This window comes from Sparus aurata, chromosome 15 (assembly GCF_900880675.1).
Source record: "Sparus aurata chromosome 15, fSpaAur1.1, whole genome shotgun sequence".
NCBI lineage: Eukaryota > Metazoa > Chordata > Actinopteri > Spariformes > Sparidae > Sparus > Sparus aurata.
This window is the reverse complement of record NC_044201.1, coordinates 28,960,471-28,981,349: the sequence shown is the minus strand read 5'-3', so window position 1 is coordinate 28,981,349 and position 20,879 is coordinate 28,960,471. Positions and strand designations below refer to the sequence as shown.

The 20,879-nt window shown below is 43.6% G+C and overlaps 1 protein-coding gene across 2 annotated transcripts in view; it reads left to right on the top strand.

The window, feature by feature from the left end:
• nrg3a (neuregulin 3a) overlaps positions 1-8,620 on the top strand; it is a 333,275-nt gene extending 324,655 nt beyond the window's left edge. For both annotated transcript variants that reach the window (XM_030442122.1, XM_030442123.1), the window contains one exon: positions 4,931-8,620. In XM_030442122.1, the coding sequence (XP_030297982.1) occupies positions 4,931-5,612 (682 nt within the window). In that variant the 3' untranslated portion in view covers positions 5,613-8,620. The remainder of the gene's footprint in view (positions 1-4,930) is intronic.
• Positions 8,621-20,879: the final 12,259 nt, after the last annotated feature.

Below are 20,879 nucleotides of genomic sequence, written 5' to 3'. Positions count from 1 at the left end.
AAAATGAGACAGACACGCGCACACATACAGTGAGAACACATGTTCACAAAAATAGCAAGCATACAGTAAATTCAGTGGTGTGCATAGGGGGGCACGGAGTAGTGACCTCATGTCGGCTTTATACCCAGAGCACTTATGTTCCTTTTTGTTTTAATCCTTATTTAAAAAAGGTCATTTTTTTTTTCCACTCCACAAATGTCACTATAGATTGACTCTTGAACTGCTTAAGTATACTTCTCCTCGCACAAGTGCCCTTGTCATCTGCCCGTGTGGCACTCAAGTGCCCCTGCTGTCACCGAACGTCCAACCCCAAGTGACTGTCGGGTCACAGAAGTGTCTTTGGGTCGGCCCAAGTGGCCCGAAAGTGCCCATGTGATCACCTCAATTGTAGGTTGGTGATCCTGAGTTGCCTCTGGGCAGGTCAGGTGTTGCGCTGTCTCCTCCTGTCTACCCAGGTATACTTTGTTTAACCCAACCGGTAACTGTCAGCTCCAGTCTCCCCTGGTAGCTGCAGTGTCTTCGTCTGAATGTCCTCGGATCAAGTAGTCCAGCATAACCGGCTACGGTGTTACGGTAACGTGCCATTTTCAGTGTGTAGGTATCTAGCGCAGAGAGAGTGGAATAAAGGAGAACAATGTCAGGGTTATACCCACAGTCCACATCCAGCGAGTCATTCTACGGGATGAAAGTGATCTCTGGTTGGTCAAAATGTGTTTTGGTCGGCCAAAACAACTTCTGGTGTCAAACGATGAAGCAAAGTGCCCCTCTGGTTCACGCAAGTCCCCTCTGGTCAGCTGGACTGAACTATGTTTTGTGGAAATGATCCGCTGGTCAGTCCATGAGTCATCTGGCCCTCCTAAGTGTCCCCTGGTCAGCCAAAATGTCACTCAAGTGTTCTCTGGCTGGCAGAAAATGTCTCCGGATCGCTGTAAGTCCCCTATACTGCCAGAACGCTGCTCTGCTCAGGCCCTTTTGTTATTGTTTTCCCTCCCCTAAAGCATCTGTTCATGCCACTGCACAGAATGAAAAAAACTCCCAATCCATGAAAAACATTCTCATGCACGAAACTGCCGACTCCATGGCCGTCAGAGTTTGGGGCAAACAGATAAACAGGCTGTGCTCGCTCACCTATACGCACAATCAATCAGACCGAATGCCGACCGAGATGCTCGCCCACCTACTCGCTCATTCACTCTCTAAAGTACGATTCCACTTAACAGCAGATGGACGGATGGACTCCCTTCCCCATAGTATGATAGTCTGGGTTGCCATGGAGACATTTGACCACGGCTGCAGAGAGAGACTGAGGCAGAGTTGCAGAGACAGACACAGAAATAGAGAGACAACCGGTTTGAATCCATTCTGACACGGACGGAAAAGCGTTCAGAAATGTAGCAAAGGAGGGAAAAAAACAGCAGCAGGGGAGTGAAAGGATGTGATAGAGGAGTGTGCAGATAGCATGTGACAGTTAGAAAATGCTTTAAAGAAAGGGTGCCCAGTCTATTCCATGCCTGTTAGGGAAGCCTAGTGTTATCTCAACAAAATGGCTGACAGGGAGACAGAATGTCCTGTGTTGTTACGACTATTTTAAGATAAAGCTGTCTTCAAAATGGCTGACGGAGAGACTGCATGCTTTTTTTTTTGGCATTTTTGTCCCCCGTGTGCAGTATTTTAACACGCCGATTTCTCCCTCGCTGTCTGAGTTTGTCACACACACACACTAAAACGCAACCTTCAGTTGAGAGCGCAGAGCTTGCGTGTGGGCGTACACACCTACATGCATGTATTAATGTTTGTATGTCGCTGCTCTGCAAAACATTTCCCGCTGTTACAAGGTCACCGCATCACAACACGCACACGGATTTGACTTTTTCAGCAAACAGATGAGGTATATTTATCGGTACGGGGGATTGGATTAATGAAAATGACTGTTAACACTCGTACATGTAATGAGCTCCCGTAAAAGATAAAAGCCCACTCACTTATCTCACCTCACTTGCACACAATCTCTCTGTAATACCCCTCTAGCTGCTCCCTCGTTACTCCGAGGTCTATATTTGAACTCTGCTTCATAGATTTTTGCAATCTGATTGTGTTTCAACACATCAAAAGAGAGATTTGTCTCTGAATGTTATCTTGGGAATTAGCACCCTCGCATCATCCTCTCTTATCGCTCGCGGGATCCTCTCTGTGGACCCCGCTAAATCTCCGCTGTGGTTTTTTCGGTGAGGGTTTCATGTCTCTGAAAAATACTGCGGCGATAAAAGGACGACGTGATTTCCTTTGAGTCTGAAAGCACCTTCTCCTCCCACCGCTATCTTAGCACGTCTTGATGGAGAGCATAAGTGTGTGTGATGGGGTATTACAAGGGAGAGGGAGTCAAAGTTGGATTCTGACATGGCGGAAAAAGCGAGTCTTTACAGGGGATTATAAATTATTACACAAACGAGGCTCCTCCGCTCTGGCATGCCTCTAGATTTAGACACTGATAACAGCGAAGGGCATGGTCAGTCTTACGAGGAGGGAGCAAGAGATTATGTCTGGACGCGGTTAAATTAGGTCAAGACCCCCACGCAGAACAGAGCGTAGCTTTATTTAAGGTCACAGCAGACCGGGAAGCTTGCGGTCTGCATCTCCAAGACTTAGCAACAAGGATATGGAACACGAAGGTATCTAAAGTGAGTTTAACAGACAAGTCAAGTGATCATCCAGGGAAAAGTATTTCGCCATCCGTACCCAAAAAATGTCTGAGGACACTCCCACACACATCTCCAGAATCACCCTGGAAAGCAGAGTAGTGCTTAACGGGGTATTCAGAGGAATTCTAAGTATCAGGTCTGTGACCACTCTCTGCATCAGTGATGTGTTTGAAACAGGGATAAGAGAACAGGAGTACTCGCTGTCTTTACTTCCATTTCTGCTCAAGAAACTAAATGTCTTAATAACGTGAAAATCAGCTTCAGGAGTTGTGTTTCAAATCTGACAAATCTGAGCTTATTTTGATAACTTTGCAGAATCATTGACTGCGGAGTTGACACATGTAACAAAGTTTCTAATGAGGTTTTTTTTTTTTTAAATATAGCATGTGCAAAACAAAAGCCTAACGCAGGTGCTGTGGGAGCAGTGCAGCAGGGTGCAGGAATCCATGATTACTCACAGCACGGCATCCAGAACAATTAGATCCATCTAAAAGAGTAGCTTCTGTAAGTCTGAAGAAGTCACTTTCTGTTAACACTAACATTCAGATATATCCCGTCTGTAAGGGAAACTGTGGGTTACGGTTGCAGCTAGGAGAGACGCGTGTCAATACACATATAGCAATTCATGTAACCTGGTTTCTTGTGTGATGTAAATATCGTAATTTCCAATAGTTAACAAGCAACGGATGAAACGTTTACTGTTAAACGTATTGCGTTTGGCAGCGGAACAGCTGACAGACAGGATTAGACTAACAGGGACAGACAGGCAGGAGGGACAACAACAGGACAACATACTGAAAAGGTCAGATAGAAAGGTTCGGTAACACGGGCGGTCAAATCAAGAAAACATTAAACATGCTACAACAGAAAAACACAGCAGAAAAAGGAAACAAGTATGACTGAGAGCACAGATTAAAAACTTAAAACATGACAAACTCTAACTATCAGAAGTTGAACCGGTGCAGTTATACAATCTCTGAGCGAGAGAGTGACTCAGAACGGATTCTCAAACAAATCAGATGGCCTTGACCTAAAAGTGGAACGGCTCAGACGGAGAAAAAAGAAAAAAAAAAAGAAATCGATTGAAATGACTGCACGTGACGGCTGATTGCCTCTGTTCTCCTTGACTGAAGCAGAGCGCCTTCAACTTTAAAACAACAAATCTCATTTTCACCATACTTCAAGACATTAAATCGCTAGTTCAGTATAAAAAAGTGAACTCTCTGTTACCTCTCAACTTATAAAAAGGGAGTTCAGGTTTTTGGGATTTTGTGTGTGTGTGTGTGTGTGTGTGTGTGTGTGTGTGTGTGCAGACTCAGATATAAAGAGATGAAAGAAAGATGTCAGACTCGTCCTTTTCCCTCTGAGCATCCTCGGTTAGCCGGTGAGATGGCAAAGGCCGGAGAGCTGTCCCTCTGAGTATTCTGCCTGGGTTTCAGCGTGGGAGTTTGAAAAGACCATAAAGTTTAAATCACACTCAAAAACACTGTGACTTTTTTTTTTTTTTTCAGGTGAAGTGAGGACTTATTTTATCAACAGCTGGACAACCTTCTCTCAATTTTCTATTCTGCTTATATTTGTCATATAACTGCTAATAAAAATCAGGAAAAAAGAATGTTGGTAACGTTGACGTTCCGTTGATGTCTGCTGGAGTTAGCATGCTAACCAGCTAGCCCCGTTCCATCCTTTCCCATAGAGCCACTTTGTATTGTTCTCTATGAGGCTGTGTTCAGTCCCAGTCCGGTGTCCTGCTGTGTGCACTGAGCCGTGGCTGAGCCTGGCTGAGCTAAGCCTCTGTCAAAAACGCTGATAGCTGCAGAGCATTAGCTTAAGGCAGCTAGCTTTAGCCAACGATGACTAGAGTATAGTGAGAGGCCTTCTAGGAGCCTTTCAAGAGATCATTCCACTTTTTAATCTATTCTAAGGTGTTTTTTTTGGTGATTTTGTGTTCTGTTCTGCTGGACCTGGTTTTAAATGTGCCTGCAGAATTTTGAGTTGACTTTTATGGAGGTTTTGACAACAAACAGACAAGAGTGCATTGTAATTATCTAACCAGGATGATTTTTTTTCAGGTAGCTACAGAGTTAGTTAAGTTATGTGAAAGAAGACCGAGATGGCAGGATATGTAATTCTGTGATTAGTCTGGATGTCTGACTTTAACTGAAATGTGATACGATCCAGTTATTGATATTGATGTCTTGTCCTTTTCTTCCTGTCTCCCTTCTTTTTAGTTTCCAAATGCAGGGAGAGAACCGATGTGGTGACCCCAGACGAGATGCCTTCCTACATATGCAAACTCCCGTTTCCATGGAGACAACATCGTCATCTCCTTGGAGTGGCCGCCTGGAGGTGGGTTCAGGCCTGTGCGCTCCACCCGAACACAGCGATCCCAACCCCACCACCCGCAGCCTGCGCAGGCCCGGGCGCCGCCCCAGCCGCTCCCCACCGCCACCGTTTCGCTCCTGCTCCATCCCCATCATCCCCTCCGTCCAGTGTCACCATGACAACGAGGTGTCTTGCATGCAAACGAACGTCACCCCGGCAGCCGCAGCGATGTCAGTTACCTGTGGATCCACGCCCTGCAAGGAGGAGAGGAGGGAGAAGCCGGCACACGCCACGCTGTCTTCTTCCTCCTGCTTGTCCGCCATCGGCCAGCAGCAGGATGAGGTGGTGCTGCTGCTGGAGGAGGCGCAGGAGCAGCTCAGGGCATTGGCGTTGGCTCACAGGAAGCAGGAAGACGGTGGGCTCTTCTGCGGCGGCTCTACGGCTGCGCTGGTGGAGGCCAGAGAAACTGTTTGCTTCCTGAACCTTAATGGAGGAGTCGCTGGGGCGCTGAGCTGTAACGGACCCACGCAGACCCAGTTACTCAGCCCCAGTCAATCACACAGAGACCTGGTCCCAAACAGCCAATGAGAGGAGACGGTTTAGGACATTCACTTTCCGTTTGACAGCGTTTGACAGACTGTGGTGTTCTGCATCTGTGGGACACAAATGGAAATGCTGGATAAAAAAAAAAAAAAAAGTGTAATATCATGGATATTCTGAAACTGTGCTGATGATATGCATACCGTGTGGATACGAACATACAAACACTTCTGGAGTGGCCGCCTTTACACCGACTGACAGTATGGAAAAAGAGAAAAAAATATTTACATGCATTTATTTACAAAACAAGAGAAACACTTAGGCAAAAAGAAACCAAATAGTCTGTCAAATCCATGGTGTTTTTAATTGTAAAAAGAATATATAAATATATATATAAATATATATGGATATAAATATATGGAATTCAAAAAGTGACCAAGTACAAAGTTGAAGAACACAGGAATGATGTAACTATTTTTCTTTCTCTTTTTTTTCCTTCTCCCTGTTTTGTATTAACTCTGTCACATTTTGGTTCTCGCTCACTTCTAACGAAAGGAACTTCATTGCCATCCCGCCGCACGTCCGCGAGCCGCGAGTCTGATTCTGCGAGCCTGCACGGAATCCCAAAACGGCCAACGAGGAAGGAGCCTTCACGCGTATTTCGCCCCCTCTTTGCCTTTTTGAAAAGCTTTCTTACGCAGCCAAGAAATACAGCACAGCCCGGTGTGGTTACCAACAACACTTTGAGGATTTACTACACAAAACAAAATAACTCCCCGGCTATGTGTGTGTGTGCGTGTGTGTGCTGTGGTGCATCGAGGACCGAGCGGGAGCAGAAGAAGTAAAAAACAGGAAGCGGCTTCCTCTACAATCGGTCAGATTTGGGAGGGCAGATTGTCACAGAAAGCCCGGACGCTGACTCACCTTTGGGTCAGTGTTTCCAACCAACCTAGATTATTTTTCTTTTTGTTACAAATGATATTTTCACACACATATGCACACACACATTCACCTGTGCATTATTTTTCTGTTGGATGGATGAATGGACAGAAGGACAGAAGGACAAAGGACGGACAGAGGGCTAAGGATTACCACAGAAGCTAATGTGACATTTTTTTTTAGTTTGTTTTATTTTCAGTTTTTGGTTATCAATGAACAATGCTGCTTTCTGGGGCTGATGGGAGGGAGAACCACGTGGTTTGGGTCTTGAAACAAGAAATAAATGTCTCTATGTTGTATCCTATGAATTGGAAGCTTTTGAATCTCTGTATGAAGTTACAGCCAAATGTTTCTGGTGGAAAAAGTAACAAAAAAAAAAAAAAAAAAAAAATGGTTGCAATTCTGGTAAAGATTTTTCAAAATACCGGTTGTTTGGGTGGATTGTTTGGAAGACATTTTGACTCCTTGTCCAAACGTGCATGCTGGACATAAGTCCAGTTTATGCCAATCTCCTCTGGCCTTTTCACAGATTAGCTGGTCTAAAGTCTTTTGTCTCACACGTGAAAGAAGCTGGTTGTTCCCTCTTTTCACCAAGTTGCCCAGAAATACAGAAATCAGTGATGACTGATGGTTCATCGTACTGTACATCCATATACGAAAACATCTTGATACCTGCACTTCAGAATTTCCAGAGCACAAGTGTTTCCATCCGTACAACGTAATGCATTTTTAAACATTAGCTGGTACTTTTTTCATTTTTTTACGCAAACTAAAGGGTTATTCCAACATTTTTGTACATCAAAGTGTGTTTGCAGGTCTTGGGGAGCACTACTGCGTATGTCAAGAATGTAGTTTAAAGCCTATTGTAGCTTCAGAGGAAGCTGCACGCAATCTGATAAATTGTCTACGGTGATGTCACTCTGTCGCTGAGTTGCATGGTGGGTAATTTAGGCACAGGGTTTTGAAAGGCCACATCTCTGGTCCTGCTGTATCAGTTTTAATCATTTGTTTTTAAATTGTCCATAATGAGTCCAATAGCAGACCAGTGGACTGCCTGTCAGAACCTGGCTTCTTCTGCAGCCACAGAAGGCTTTAATCTGCTCGCTTCACATCAGCGTTCATACTCTCCAAGACCTGGACACAAACTTTGATGTGCACACTTGGCAGAGTTGCCCTTTTAGGAGGAAGCTGGCCTTGCTTGTGATTATACTTTATGGTGGTTATAATAACAATTCAACTGCGTCGCACATAACAGGGAGGAAAAATTGAACAAGGAGTTTGTTTTTCAGGCGGAAAAATGCACCATCTGTTTTTGGTATCAGTTGAAATCCCTGCTACTCAAATGGCTGCTTTTGGTTAAAAGATATTTGATTTGAAAAAATAAGCCAACAAAAAGGTGAGTGAAAGCTTCAACCTTCTACAGTAAATAGAAGTAGCACCATTATTTTCTTTTTATCCTCATCATAGTCACTGGAAATGTGCTAGCTTTGTTCTCAAAGGTTTATCCTTGGAGAACGTTGGACATTTAATGTTTTTTTTAAAAGGAAATGAGTGACATAAACACTCGAAGCAGACCTCTTTCAGGCTTTGTGGCATCCTGTTAACTCTCAGTCAGTCGGTACGTTACCATCTTCTGTCCTCAACAAGGTTCTTTCCGTTCAGAAAGGTCACTTAAAAACTTCAGCACTCTGGATGAGTTCACATACTCTCTCTTCAAATCGCTCACAAAGGCCGAGCCCGGCAAACATTCATCATTCAGCTTTATTCATACAGGCCTGAATGGCGAGGCTAAGTCTTACACAACACACAATCTGCCCAGAGCTCGCCTGCTTTCTTTCTTCATGTCTTTCATTTGCTTTTTTTTTTTTTTTTAATTATTATTTAGGTTTGCTTACAAAGCTTTTCTATATCAATCTTCCACTCTAAACAATTTTGGGTTATTTGATACTGATGACCATGAGACCCATCATGTCCACACCAGAACAAACACTGGTGACGTGTGGAGGTCGGCGTGCTTCTGTTGCACGGACGCAGTGCAAAAAAACTATGTGAATTTGTTCGTTTGACCAACTGTAATCAGTGTATGAGCTTTTAACAGATAAAAGTCTGCAAGCGTTGTCTGGATTTGTTTTCTTACCTGAGATGAGCCTCGCAAATATTCATCAACCGCATGTTTCCAACACAAATCTGGAGGCTCACGGATGAGTCGAGGCCGGATGTCAAACAGACATTTCCTCCTTTCTGTAATTGACGGTCCTTTAAGTGTTATTACTGCACCTTGAGAAAACTGCAATTACTCCTGACATGCAGGTACTTCAGCACAATGTACATCTGAGCACAAGTAATTATACAACAAAGGAGAGGAAAAACTCATTTAATGCAGCCATCTCTGCTCTCCACTCTGAACTCTTTAAACGGTTTCACGTGACAGTAATTGAACATTGCTCCCTGCGTACTTTCACATCCTGCTCGTTTAACACGGGAAGAGAAATTTAGTCGTGTACTCCTCGTTGGCTTCTCCTCATACCAGTCACAGTTTTAGAGAGCGTATCTTTCTTTATTCATTACAGCCTTTAAAGTCATTAAATTGGGAATTATTTTGATTATTAATACGCTGCAGATTTTGAGACGTAAACAAGACTTTAATATAGAAAACAATCCAGTTTAACCATTCATTGTCATCGACCGTTCTCACTCCTGATGCATCAAATACACTTTTTGAACCGCCGCTCTAGTGCGGTAACATAATGAAGTCTACATGTACGCAGATGATGCAGCTACATTTGTTGACATTGGCGATTGACGTACTTTACTAGTTATTTTAACCCATCTTTTCCTAAACGTGACCGAAACGCGACCATCTCACCACCTTAAAGGAGAACTTCGGTCGATTTAAACATGCAGCTTCATTGCTCAAGCTACCCTTGACTTGCCAGTACCGAAGACGCGAACAAATTTGGTCCAACCATTACAGAGCTCCGTGAACGAAGACTTAGCATTGAACGCTAACAGCATGGGGTCAGAACTTTACACTGTGTTTTAAGCATCTTAACATGCTCCACATCTCACACCAAAAGTTATGCAACATCAGCAGACAGCCTTAGCACACAGCACTGTAGCGTGTATGACTCAAACTGAATAAAAAGTAGTTAAAACAGTGTGTTTGTGCAAGGCAGCTACTTACCTGTTTGTTGACATCCGTGTGCTTCCGGTAGCTAGACCAAACTAGCATATCCATCGAGTGTGCACTTAACAGGCTTAACAGGCTATTGTAAGGCTCATGGCTCATGACAGGCTGTAACATGGACATGTACATTATGAACATAAACACGAAAATGCTGGATTACGTTTCCGTCTCCGCCAGTGAGGGAGTAAGTGCACGCTCGACGGATCGACTAGTTTGGTCTAGCTACCGGAAGACACGGATGTCAACAAACAGGTAAGTAGCTCCTTGCACAAACACACTATTTTAACTACTTTTTTATTCATTTTGAGTCATACACGCTACAGTGCTGTGTGCTAAGGTGTCTGCTGATGTTGCATAACTTTTGGTGTGAGATGTGGAGCATGTTAAGACGCTTAAAACACAGTGTAAAGTTCTGACCCCATGCTGTTAGCATTCAATGCTAAGTCTCCGTTCACGGAGCTCTGTAATGGTTGGACCAAATTTGTTCGCGTCTTCAGTACTGGCAAGTCAAGGGTAGCTTGAGCAATGAAGCTGCATGTTTAAATCGACCAAAGTTCTCCTTTAAAGCGAAACTCTCGCCAAAAAGCAACCGAGGCTTTATTTGGGATTGAATATGAGTCAAACCTTCGTGTGAAAGCATAATTACGACGAAAGAGGCATTTTTAAGATTTACCGTAGTTTCGGTTTTGGGCAGGTTAATTTTGAACGGGAGTGCATGGGGCAAGACATGCTGGCATCAAAATCCTAGACCCTGGTGATGCTACGAGCAAAGTTTCATGTTGTGTCGAGCCTTTTTAGTGTTCTAAAAATAGCGATTTTGATGCTAGCATGTCTTGCCCCATGCACTCCCGTTCAAAATTGACGTGCCCAAAACCGAAACTACGGTAAATCTTAAAAGTGCCTCTTTCGTCGCAATTATGCTTTCACACGAAGGTCTGACTCATATTCAATCCCAAATAAAGCCTCGGTTGCTTTTTGGCGAGAGTTTCGCTTTAATAACAATCCATAAGTTGCAATATGTGAACTGTTGTTCGGTAAGCTTTGGAAGTCTTGACCGTGGAGCCCTTCATGTGAGAAACTGATGTTAGACGGGTAGAAAGAGTCACAGTCATAGTTTGGAGTTGAAGGCCACAGACCAACCTGCTGTATTTGTTGCGTTTGGAGTGAAAGTGCTATGGAAAGACCAGAGACAAGAAAATTAATACAAAAACTTGAGTGAATATCAGAGTATAAAAAGCATTTATAGTCGTCTTGCAGGGTGGGTAAATGGGGACACGGCCTGGACGAAAACTCCTGCTCGTTCTTTGTCCTCTTTAAAGCTGGTAAAAGTTTGATGAAGAGGGAAAAAAAAAAAAACTAAAGCAATTAGCCCTAAGTGGTGTGTGTAGGGGGGTGTGTAGGTATGCAGTTGTGCAGTTTCTAACACTATTCCAACATCCTGCCTGCACTCTCCTTCCCCCCTTCTCTCCCCAAAGCACAGATTTATGGCCTAAACTGCAGTCCAGTCAGTCAGATGGCAAAAAGTGAGAAGACCATCAGTCCAGTGTGTGTGTGTGTGTGTGTGTGTGTGTGTGTGTGTTTAGAGAGAGTGTGTGAAAGACTGATGGCAGGGAATAGAGGTTACACCATCAGGCCAGAGAGATAAGAGCTACAGCTTGATCCTCCAAAAGCGCGGGACTGCCAGACCAGGCAACCCCATCAGACCTCATCTGAACCACACGCCAGCTCACAGCCCAGATACTGCGAGCATCCACGTGCGTTTTCTACACTTTTGTGCATTCAGGCTTGTGCATCTAGATGTCTTTGTTTGCCCGATCCCCCCCCCCACCAAATAACTCAATCAGCTACACATATAGATAACAAACACACAGATAAAATGCAACGATGCTTTGCTTTCAAAGGTGGTTTGAACTGGAACAAGTCTGAGAAAAGGTACAGAGACAGATAAAGAGAGGGGGGATGAAAACTGTCAGCATGGTGGTAATTCAGGCGATTTCCTTTTGAAAAAGCAGGAGTGTGGAGTGTGAAAGAAAAGCTAATCCCTTTCAGAGATACCGGGCCTTTGGATTCACACACCAAATTGTGTGTTTGTGTGTATGTTTACCTCAGACCGTCCGCCACAGGTAGACTTCTTTTGTCTTCTTTAACAATATGTTCCACCTGCCAGCGTCCCCCTACAGACTCTTCCTTTTATATTCAGGAAACTGTACACTGAAAATCTCTGAAATGATTTCGAGTCGTCGCGGTGGAGGGGTTATTGCACAACATCAATAAAACAACATCAAAATCTGTCAGGGGGAAAAAACAAAAAAAGGAAAAGACATAAACAGATTCAAACACCCACCAACAAGCACAGAGCGCTAAGATTAGCCTGTCATTCAAGACGGACTGTTCTCTATTTTGCTTTAATTTGCAGACTAAATTTGCTGGTGTCAGGATCAGCCAGGAGCAAATCCATCTGCATCTGCAGAGCTACTAATCCTCACACGGTTTCAAGAACACAACAGCCCATAATGAGTGGTTGCGGGGTAGATACTGGAGAACACGCTTGGATGATGTTTAAATGAGAGCATGTGTGTGGCACGGCAATTACAAGACGTCAGGAGTGGGAGGCAACACGTGTCAGCGGGTCAGAGTATTCAGTTTCAACCTTTTACATGAATTACAGTGTGTAAGGGCTTTTTTTCTGCCCTTAGGCAGCCAATTGAATGTTATCATGTGAGTTCCTTATGTGTTTGACCCAAATCCATGTTTTAAACTTGCACAAAAAGCATTTTTGGGGGGGGAAAATGTGCCGGACAATATCAAACACAGCCCTCCAGCAGGGTTGATTCTGTTACGTCCCAGTGAGGAAGGAAAGTATGTCATGCTGAAACTGGAGCTGCAGAAATCACTTCAAGATCTCCTTTATTATGTCAGAAACCCACTTTAATGTGTTTTTAAATGTGCTGGAGGCTCACGTTGGAAGAATTGGTCCGAGCTAACAGTGTGATGGACACAAATCAATCAAAGAAGAACAGTTTACTCTGTTATACCATGCTATACGCTTCATACATGTTCAGAACTCTGCCTTTCATCACAGTGCTAATTATCACATTTCACAAGTGAGGAAGGTCTCACTGTAAATCTACATTCTTCAAACAAGGTTTAACTGTTAGAATAAAAAAATCCTGCATCAGAATCTTACTCAGCGGGCACAAGGACCATTTTTTGTTTTACCTAACCCTGTTTTTCCATCGACTCATGTCATGAAGATCTTTAAAAAGCCAGACGTAACACTTTCTAAATAAATGAAAAAAACAGCTTAATGAGAAGTAATGTGGTGGTCAGAGCTTGTCTTCATTGTAAAAAAAAACTTTGTCCTCCAGAAATGAAAGAGGTTTATTACGACCCATATTTACATTTGTGGTTGGCAGTGACCCTTGGTGGCTGTAGTAGTTATTACAGCTGAAAAGGAGGAAGTGACGGGTAGTAGTATCAAGTCTGGATCACAGTTTCCTGTTTAGAAAAGATATATATCCAGACAAGCAAGCACAGAGTCAAAGTTGAAGTCTGTTCCTAGTTGGAAGTGCCATCATAATTTCCATTTTACTCTATTCCAAGCTCCTTCTGGTTGTCCAGGCTGCTCACACTGCCTCTAAATGAACACTTGCATAGTGTTTTAGCCTCTCATCGTTCCCATATTCACACACGCAGATAGCAGCAGGGGCCATGCAAGGCCAATTACCCCAAATAACGTTGCCTTCAGGCCCAGCGCCTTCCTCACCACAACAGTCCAGTTGGGTTAATTTCTTCTTAATTGGGTGGGTCTGATGCTCTGATTAGGCAAATTTGCGTCACTTAAATTTGGTGACACTGCCAACGCTGCTGCACCGGCGCTGAACAACACCCGAGACTTACTCTGGGAAACTAGAGTTACAAGCTACAATGATTGACAATTACTTTGAACAAACTATTAGATTCATAATCTACAAACACATCTATAATAAGCACTCAAACAAGTTTAATCTTGTGTCACAAAAAATGGTTTTGACATATGAATCACGGGAGATTTACCCTTGTCTTAACACAATTTGATTAAAGCAGGTTAACTTTCTTCAGGTCAGCACAATCCAAAACAATGTGTTTCTTTATCAGTATGTATCGACAGAATTAATCAGGTGTATTTACATATAAAGTGGGTTTTGGATCATCATTTCCAGCAGAATACAGTTTACCAAGCTTGTGCTGAACCAGGATAATTGTGTTCTGCGAGCCACATAAGAAAAAAAAAGTTTAATTTCTCAGCTTTAAGCTTCATCTATCGCATTATTTGTCTAAGGCATTCATTTAGATGAGTTCAGCTGCCAGCGCTGCTGTTTTTATGCTCGTATATCCTGAGTGTCCGCCACATAACAAAATAAATGGAGCTAAGCAAAAGTTTAATCAGGAGAACCGCTTTATTATTGCCCCTCTATTTCTTCATTCATTATGCCCTTGATGCCACACCCCCTGGCTTCTGTCCATTCATTTATTTTCCTGCTTCCCTCCATTAACCTTTAAATTTAAAGTCTTGGAGGAAACTCCCTTCTGGTTCACAACCTCCAATCAAGTGGCCCTAAAAGCCCTTCTCCCTTAACCAAATGAGGGCAAATTACTAATCAGCCGCCTCTGTATCTGTGTAGTTAGCTGCAGCTGTGCAGCCGGCCTGCCTCCGACTCCTGACACAGCTGCTGATCTCCAATCAGAACCTCCCCCATCGATGAGCAGAATCAACACGACATTATGCCGATGTCCAAATTGGAGTTACTGTGAGGTTCACCCACATGAATTCCTGGAGACAGTTTGACGTCTTGTTTGCTTGGGATGAGAGCTGTCGGTGCACAGAGACATCATCATCGAGCAGAAGGAAAAACTAACCAGCAGAGGAGGGAGAAGTGTGAGGGCGATGTCCGGCTGGGTTAACGACGCCGGCCTGTTTCAGATCAGGAAGCCCGACTCTGGAGGGAAATCAGCTGATGTAGCTCACCTGGATCAACAACACGACCTCACTCACTCTCATCCTCCAGCTAGTTAGGTGATCACCAGCAGCAGATAATAATAAAGACTTTTAGTGTGTCTGTTGTGTGTGTTTGTAGTTTTGCTCTGCAGAGGCTTGGCGTGGCTTTCCTGCTGGCTGGAGTCTCACACACCTGCAGCACATTTGATCATCAGCTCCACACATACTCTGCTCTCTGCCGGATTATTTCGTCTCTTCGGTGTGGTACACGGCCTCTCTGATAGCTCTGTCTCCTGTGATTCTGGTCTCTTGTGTCAATGTGTTTGTTACCTCGCTAACATCCAAGTTCCAGCTTCCCCGCACCTCTGCACTCTGCCTACACTCCACTGTGGATCCCTGGTGTTACTCCCTCCAGAGCTTAGCTCTATACCTCAGCCGATGCCAGTGTGAGTCGCCGCCACAACACTGAGCCACCTGCTGTACCACCTGCCTGAGCTCCAGCCTGATCCACTTCTGCTGCCTCCCTCTATTGAAAATAAATTCCTCTAACCATCTCCCTGTCTGGGTGTCCACTTTTTAGTCCAAACGGTAACAAGCACTGTGATGCTGAAAACACTTTATGTCCCAATCTCCTTAAAATGACTTGTTTCACCACCATAATGTGATCCATTCAGACCCCGTTTACACGAGGACGCTTGCAGGTAAAAGCGACAAAATATTTCATCGGAAGTGCCTTTCATTTACACGGTGACGGCGTTTTTGGGGCTCACGTTGCGTACGCGTTTACGTCACATACATGCGCCAGTACAGGGAAATAAACAAACATGACGGATTATTTCCATGCATCGGACATTCAAGCTGCTCTGGCAGCTCTAATAAACGTACAGGAGTCTTTCCACGAGATGTACAGGATATGTACAGATAGTATTACTGAACAGAGAAGGATCTGTAATTACCTCTATCAAATTTTGGATGCACCAATTCGTCGGAGGCGACCCAGGCGGCTTCGGACGAGACCCTAGCCGCCTGGCATGCATACCCAATCGAATTCCACACACTTTTGCGTAACTGTATGCACGCAGATTTCCTCCCAAAAACACTTGTCTAAACGCGGAATAAAAGTGAAGACGCGATGCCACTTTTGCGTCTTCTGTTCAGACCGTCATCGTGTAAACGTAGCCTCAGTCCGACACCATATATAAAGTCTAGAGCCGCATGATGAATTCATTTCACTACCGAAAAAGCATTTTGACTTCCCGAGGTAAATTAATGCAAACGGCCCAAAAATCAGTTTAAAGTATCAGCATTTAAGGCTGCAAGTACTTCAGCGCTTTATTTACTATAAACTCTAAACTCAAACACTCCATAGAATAGGTGAGCAGGAGGAGTGTGGGGACCAGCCTGCAGGGAGAACCTCACACTGACTGCAGCGGATGATGGAAACAACACAAAGTGACCCACCAGCAAGGTACGATCTGAGCCATTTGAGACCGCTGTCTGTGGCAACAAATCACTGTTCACGACATTAAGTCGAATTCCATGTTCTGTGGTGTAAAATGGCGCCCTGAGACTAAAAGTGTTAGCGGCAGCAGGAAGGAGGAAAGAAATGTCTCGACTTTAAAGAGGGCAGCCACTGTGCAGCGCTCCCAAACCTGACCGAGAATGTGCAAAGTTTGTGCTTATTATTAATAAAATATAGCCACTAACGGGAAAAACTTGAGATAAATAAGGGAGCGTGGAGACACTGTGGGTCTGTGGTTGCTGTGGGCAAATCTGAATTCTTTTCATTTTCCTTTTTTTTTTTCAGGGAGATTAGAGAACAACATTTTCAAAATAAGAGAACCAGAAGCCAAGTAACAATTAATGATTGATTACATATTTTGACCATCTGTTCCAATGATCCGTTGTGTTTTCTTGTTTTTTTTTGTTTTTTTGGTGTTTAATTGGAATAACAACCAGAGGGCGAGACAGGATTTCCATGGGAGATACAGTTTTCTTTCAGATGAGAAGGAGCTTCAAAACAGCGGAGCATGAAATGTCTCAGTTGGCAGGGAAAGCAGACGGCACATTCTCCTTTTTGGTGTAATAACTGAAAGGTTTTTCAGTTTTTTATTGAAAGCAGAATAAATACATGGGGGCTGACAGATTCACACATTAGCAGAGCCGAAGAGCTGCAGTAATTCTCCGATCGGTCAATCCCCACCTCCCAACGCTGGAACATTTGATTGAAGCCAATTAAAAGACTGCTATGACTGTAAACAAGCACAAATCCAGCATCACTCAAAAGTTCCACTTTCCACTAAATTAGATATAGAAGAAATACATTCTTAAATGTTGCCACATCGTCTGATTGATATGAGGCAGCGTGTTTGTGATCAAATACTAATTATTTTGTAATCTGTACTTGACAGGCATCGTTTGCTATTCATTACAATGTAATTTTTCTGTGATGATGATGATGATGACGGCAATCTTTGCTCATTATAATGAGAAAATTAAATTCATCTGAGGGAATAAAAAAAGCTGAAAAAGCCAACAAAACAATTTTAACCTGTCCATTCTGATCTTGTATGTTTTTTGTCAAGAAGTGCACCCTTACCCTCCTGCTTCCAGAGGAACTGTCACCCAAAATGAAACGTGTCGCAAGTACAGCTGACAAACTCAAAGTAGCTTCTGCGGCGCGTCCTGCTTCCAAAAGTGTCTCCAGGACGACATTTTACCATGATGACACACAAACACACGGACGTGAAAGGTGAAGCAAGTTCCGTCCACATAGCTGGTAAAAATGAAATCATCAACCCAAACTGGCAACACAGACTCTCAGATTGTAGCTGATAATAATTGATGTTGCTTTCAGTTCACACTGTGCTGCAAAACAGGCTGTGCACATTCCTTCCTTTGTCATCGTGTACGGTATTCGATATTATTAGGCTACAGCTGATAAATAAGCCCATCTCTGGGAACTTTCCTCTCCCTGCAAACTCCACTCTATTGTTACCTCATCTTTTGTCTGCTTTGCTAAATAAAAAAAAAACTCGAATTCCACCTGAAATACCTCGAAAAAAGTGAGAAAAGTGTCAAGAATACAATTGCACTTATCCTTCAGCTGCTCGGTGCGGGCCGACAGTAGAAGACCTTGACATTTACTCTTCCGTTCCAAACATATTGAGCTGGGCGGTTGTTGAGCGCTGCTGTGTGGAAAAAAAGAAGACGAATCGAAAGTTAAGACATATTGGTTCACCAGTATATTTAGAAACCGCTCTGAGAGCCTCGCAGCCTCTACAGGGGCAGAGGCCTTGTGAGATGAGAATTGAAAATATATAATATTGCCACAGCTACAAGGCCATATATGTTGAACAGGTAATGTATGTGCAGCAGATCCATCCCTGCTCTATGAAAATGTGAGTGGCAGTAATGATGGATTGACAACTTCTCCTAGGCCTTGATTGTTCTGTCGATTTCTCAGTGTACGTCTATTTATAGGCTAATGACATTTGGAGTTCATCCACATGCAGTCAAATTTATTACAGCGCTGCTGTATTAGATTTGAAAAATAATCAGGAATCAGGAATGTTTGATGTGCCTTTTTGAAAAGGTAAGCTATGTGAAGGGGTTTTAAAATGATAGCATCGGGATGTTAAGTTCCTATCATGCCTTTTTAATTTAAGAGTGTAGACCTAATGAAGTGTTAAATGGCTGAAAATGTACATTTCTAAAGACATTTTAAAGGACAACCTCTAACACAGCAACCCGCAAAACACCCTCTGTGCTCTGGGGTGCACTCAAATCTTCACAATTTTGCAGAATTCTCCATTAACATCCTCTGCATGATAATAAAATAAACCCACGGCTCCCCGAGAGCAACAAACAGTCTCATTTAACACATTTAGCTGATTCACTTGGGCAGGGTTGGTAATAAAACATTAACTCAGCCACTGGGCTGCTGGCGTTGTGCACATTTTTAGTAAGGAGGTGGGCAGATACAGTGAATCTTTGAAAACGCGTTGTGATGGAAATATTAGTGTTGGCATCAATCTCAACGTTCCACCTGCACGGCGCTCCACTGTTTCTTTTTTTAGCTTGTGTTGACCCTGCGGGCTTTGCGGAGTTATGCTAACATCCAATTATCCACATATGTGCTGTAGGTGGGAGGTGGTAAAAATGTAAAAACATGCAAAAGAAGAGAGGGGTGAGGACACGTAGGTTTTCTTCATGCCAACTGTTCACAGCAGGTGTGACAAGATTTAATATGTGCAAATCAAAGCCCACTAATGGGCAGCACGGATGCCGAGAAACGTGGGCCCTATTTTTAACGCGCTCAGGAGTGCAAACAAAGACACGTGAACGTGGGAATGATGGACCACTTCCGAGAGAAGAAGCCACCGGAAGCAACACATTCACTTGACAGTGTCTCTACTTCTTTGTGCCTGTCATTACGAGCGTGTCAATATTCATAATCTAATGATTAGCATAGCACTGTGATGAACTAGCGAGTTATCCAGGGTGTTCCCCGCCGTCGCCCAAGGTCAGCTGGGATCGGCTCCAGCCCCCCTCCGGTGACATTGACGGGGATAAGCGGTTACAGATAATGGACGGATGGATGGATGGTGATTAGCATACTAATTTGCAAAACATTGTGTAAATAAGCAACCGGCACTTTATCTAACAATCTCCATAATGCAGTGCAACAGTTGAGTCTCCCACTCTGAGCGAGGCATCTGAACGGCCACCACAGCAGCATGGCATTTTTTTCTTTTGCATTTTTTGGTGAAAAAATGTAGCCGAGAGACAAATGTTCCTCTAATTTAAAATGGTCTTCCTTTTTTCCAGTAGCTGGTGAGTCCTGCACGACTCAACCCACGTCGAGTCCAGCTAGCTTTGTTGGAGAAAGAATAACCAATTTACCTGGAAGGACGAGGTAAAGACTGGAAACTTCTTGACACAGTGAGTTGGTCGACCTTCGATGTGTTTTCACGTATTAAAGAAATGTATCTCGTTATACTACAATATGAATGATCTGCGTGGCACTTTGCAGGAAATAATTGGACTGGCAGCATGTTTCTAAATACAAACATGAACCTGAAGCATGTGAGAGAAATAAAAAGAAACAATTGATTACGGGGAAGAAATGTCACATTAATGAGAGCAGATTTGTTGGTGTTGCGATGGTTCATGCTCTTCAACTCACTGCTTTACAGCCAGCATGGAGCAAACCAGCTGGAGTGACTCATTTATTAGTAGTTTCCCTCTCAAGGGGCAAACTAACTGCAGGCCTGATGCAGGGCTGTGGTCCATCACTTCTGGTTGTCTGAGCTCACTCCAGACTCTTGGCTCGCTTAATATAAATGCTGCTAATGTGGCAGGAACGCACCACAGAGGAAACAGTTGTGAGAACATGGGAGTACTGATGGAAATTAGCTTCAGGCTCCGCTGCAGGACCAAAACACTCACAAACTCACCTCCTTTCCTTCTGATTTTGCGGTAAACCCCTTATGGTGCGAGTCTCAAAACGGGCTGCAGACATTCCCTGTGGTTTGACTGATCAATCCAATATCAATCCATCAGCTGGTCAATTCCCCAATCAGTTATCCCACTTTTTGGTTAACGCAATGAGCACAGCATCAATTGTTAACCGACTGCTCATGTCTGTAACATAATGAGCATAGAGATGGAAGGTGAAGACGTGGATGATATTTAATCTCTTCCTGATTGATTTTATTTCCCTCAAAATGTTTCTCTGCGCACCACTTTCAGATGCTCCTGTGTTTGAAATGTGCTGTTGGATCAGTCAGACTGGTCTCGCCTTGCAGAAGAGCATTGGAATATAACTTTAAACCTATTTCTGTCATTGAAACAATGTCACAGACCGCAGTCACTTTTCCTTTATATTATTATATTTCCGCCCAAGAGTACCTGGTGGGAGTGATACAAAGCACTTGTGTCTTCTGGTGAAATGTTGAGGTGGTTGTGATTTCAGCATGACCCATCCTAGATCTCCGTTAACAGGTTTATCTGAGAGACACTGAAAGATGCAATCTGGAAGACAGCCAGCGGTTGAGTGTTGATACTTTAGGTTTTTGGTCGGCAACAACCCAAAGCAACTGTATTTTCAACCTGTTGATGGGAATCATGTTCAACTATCTCTCTCCAGAGCTTATTTTTGCATCAACATCTTGTGTTTTTTGCAATTTTATGGACCAAGAAATTCCAG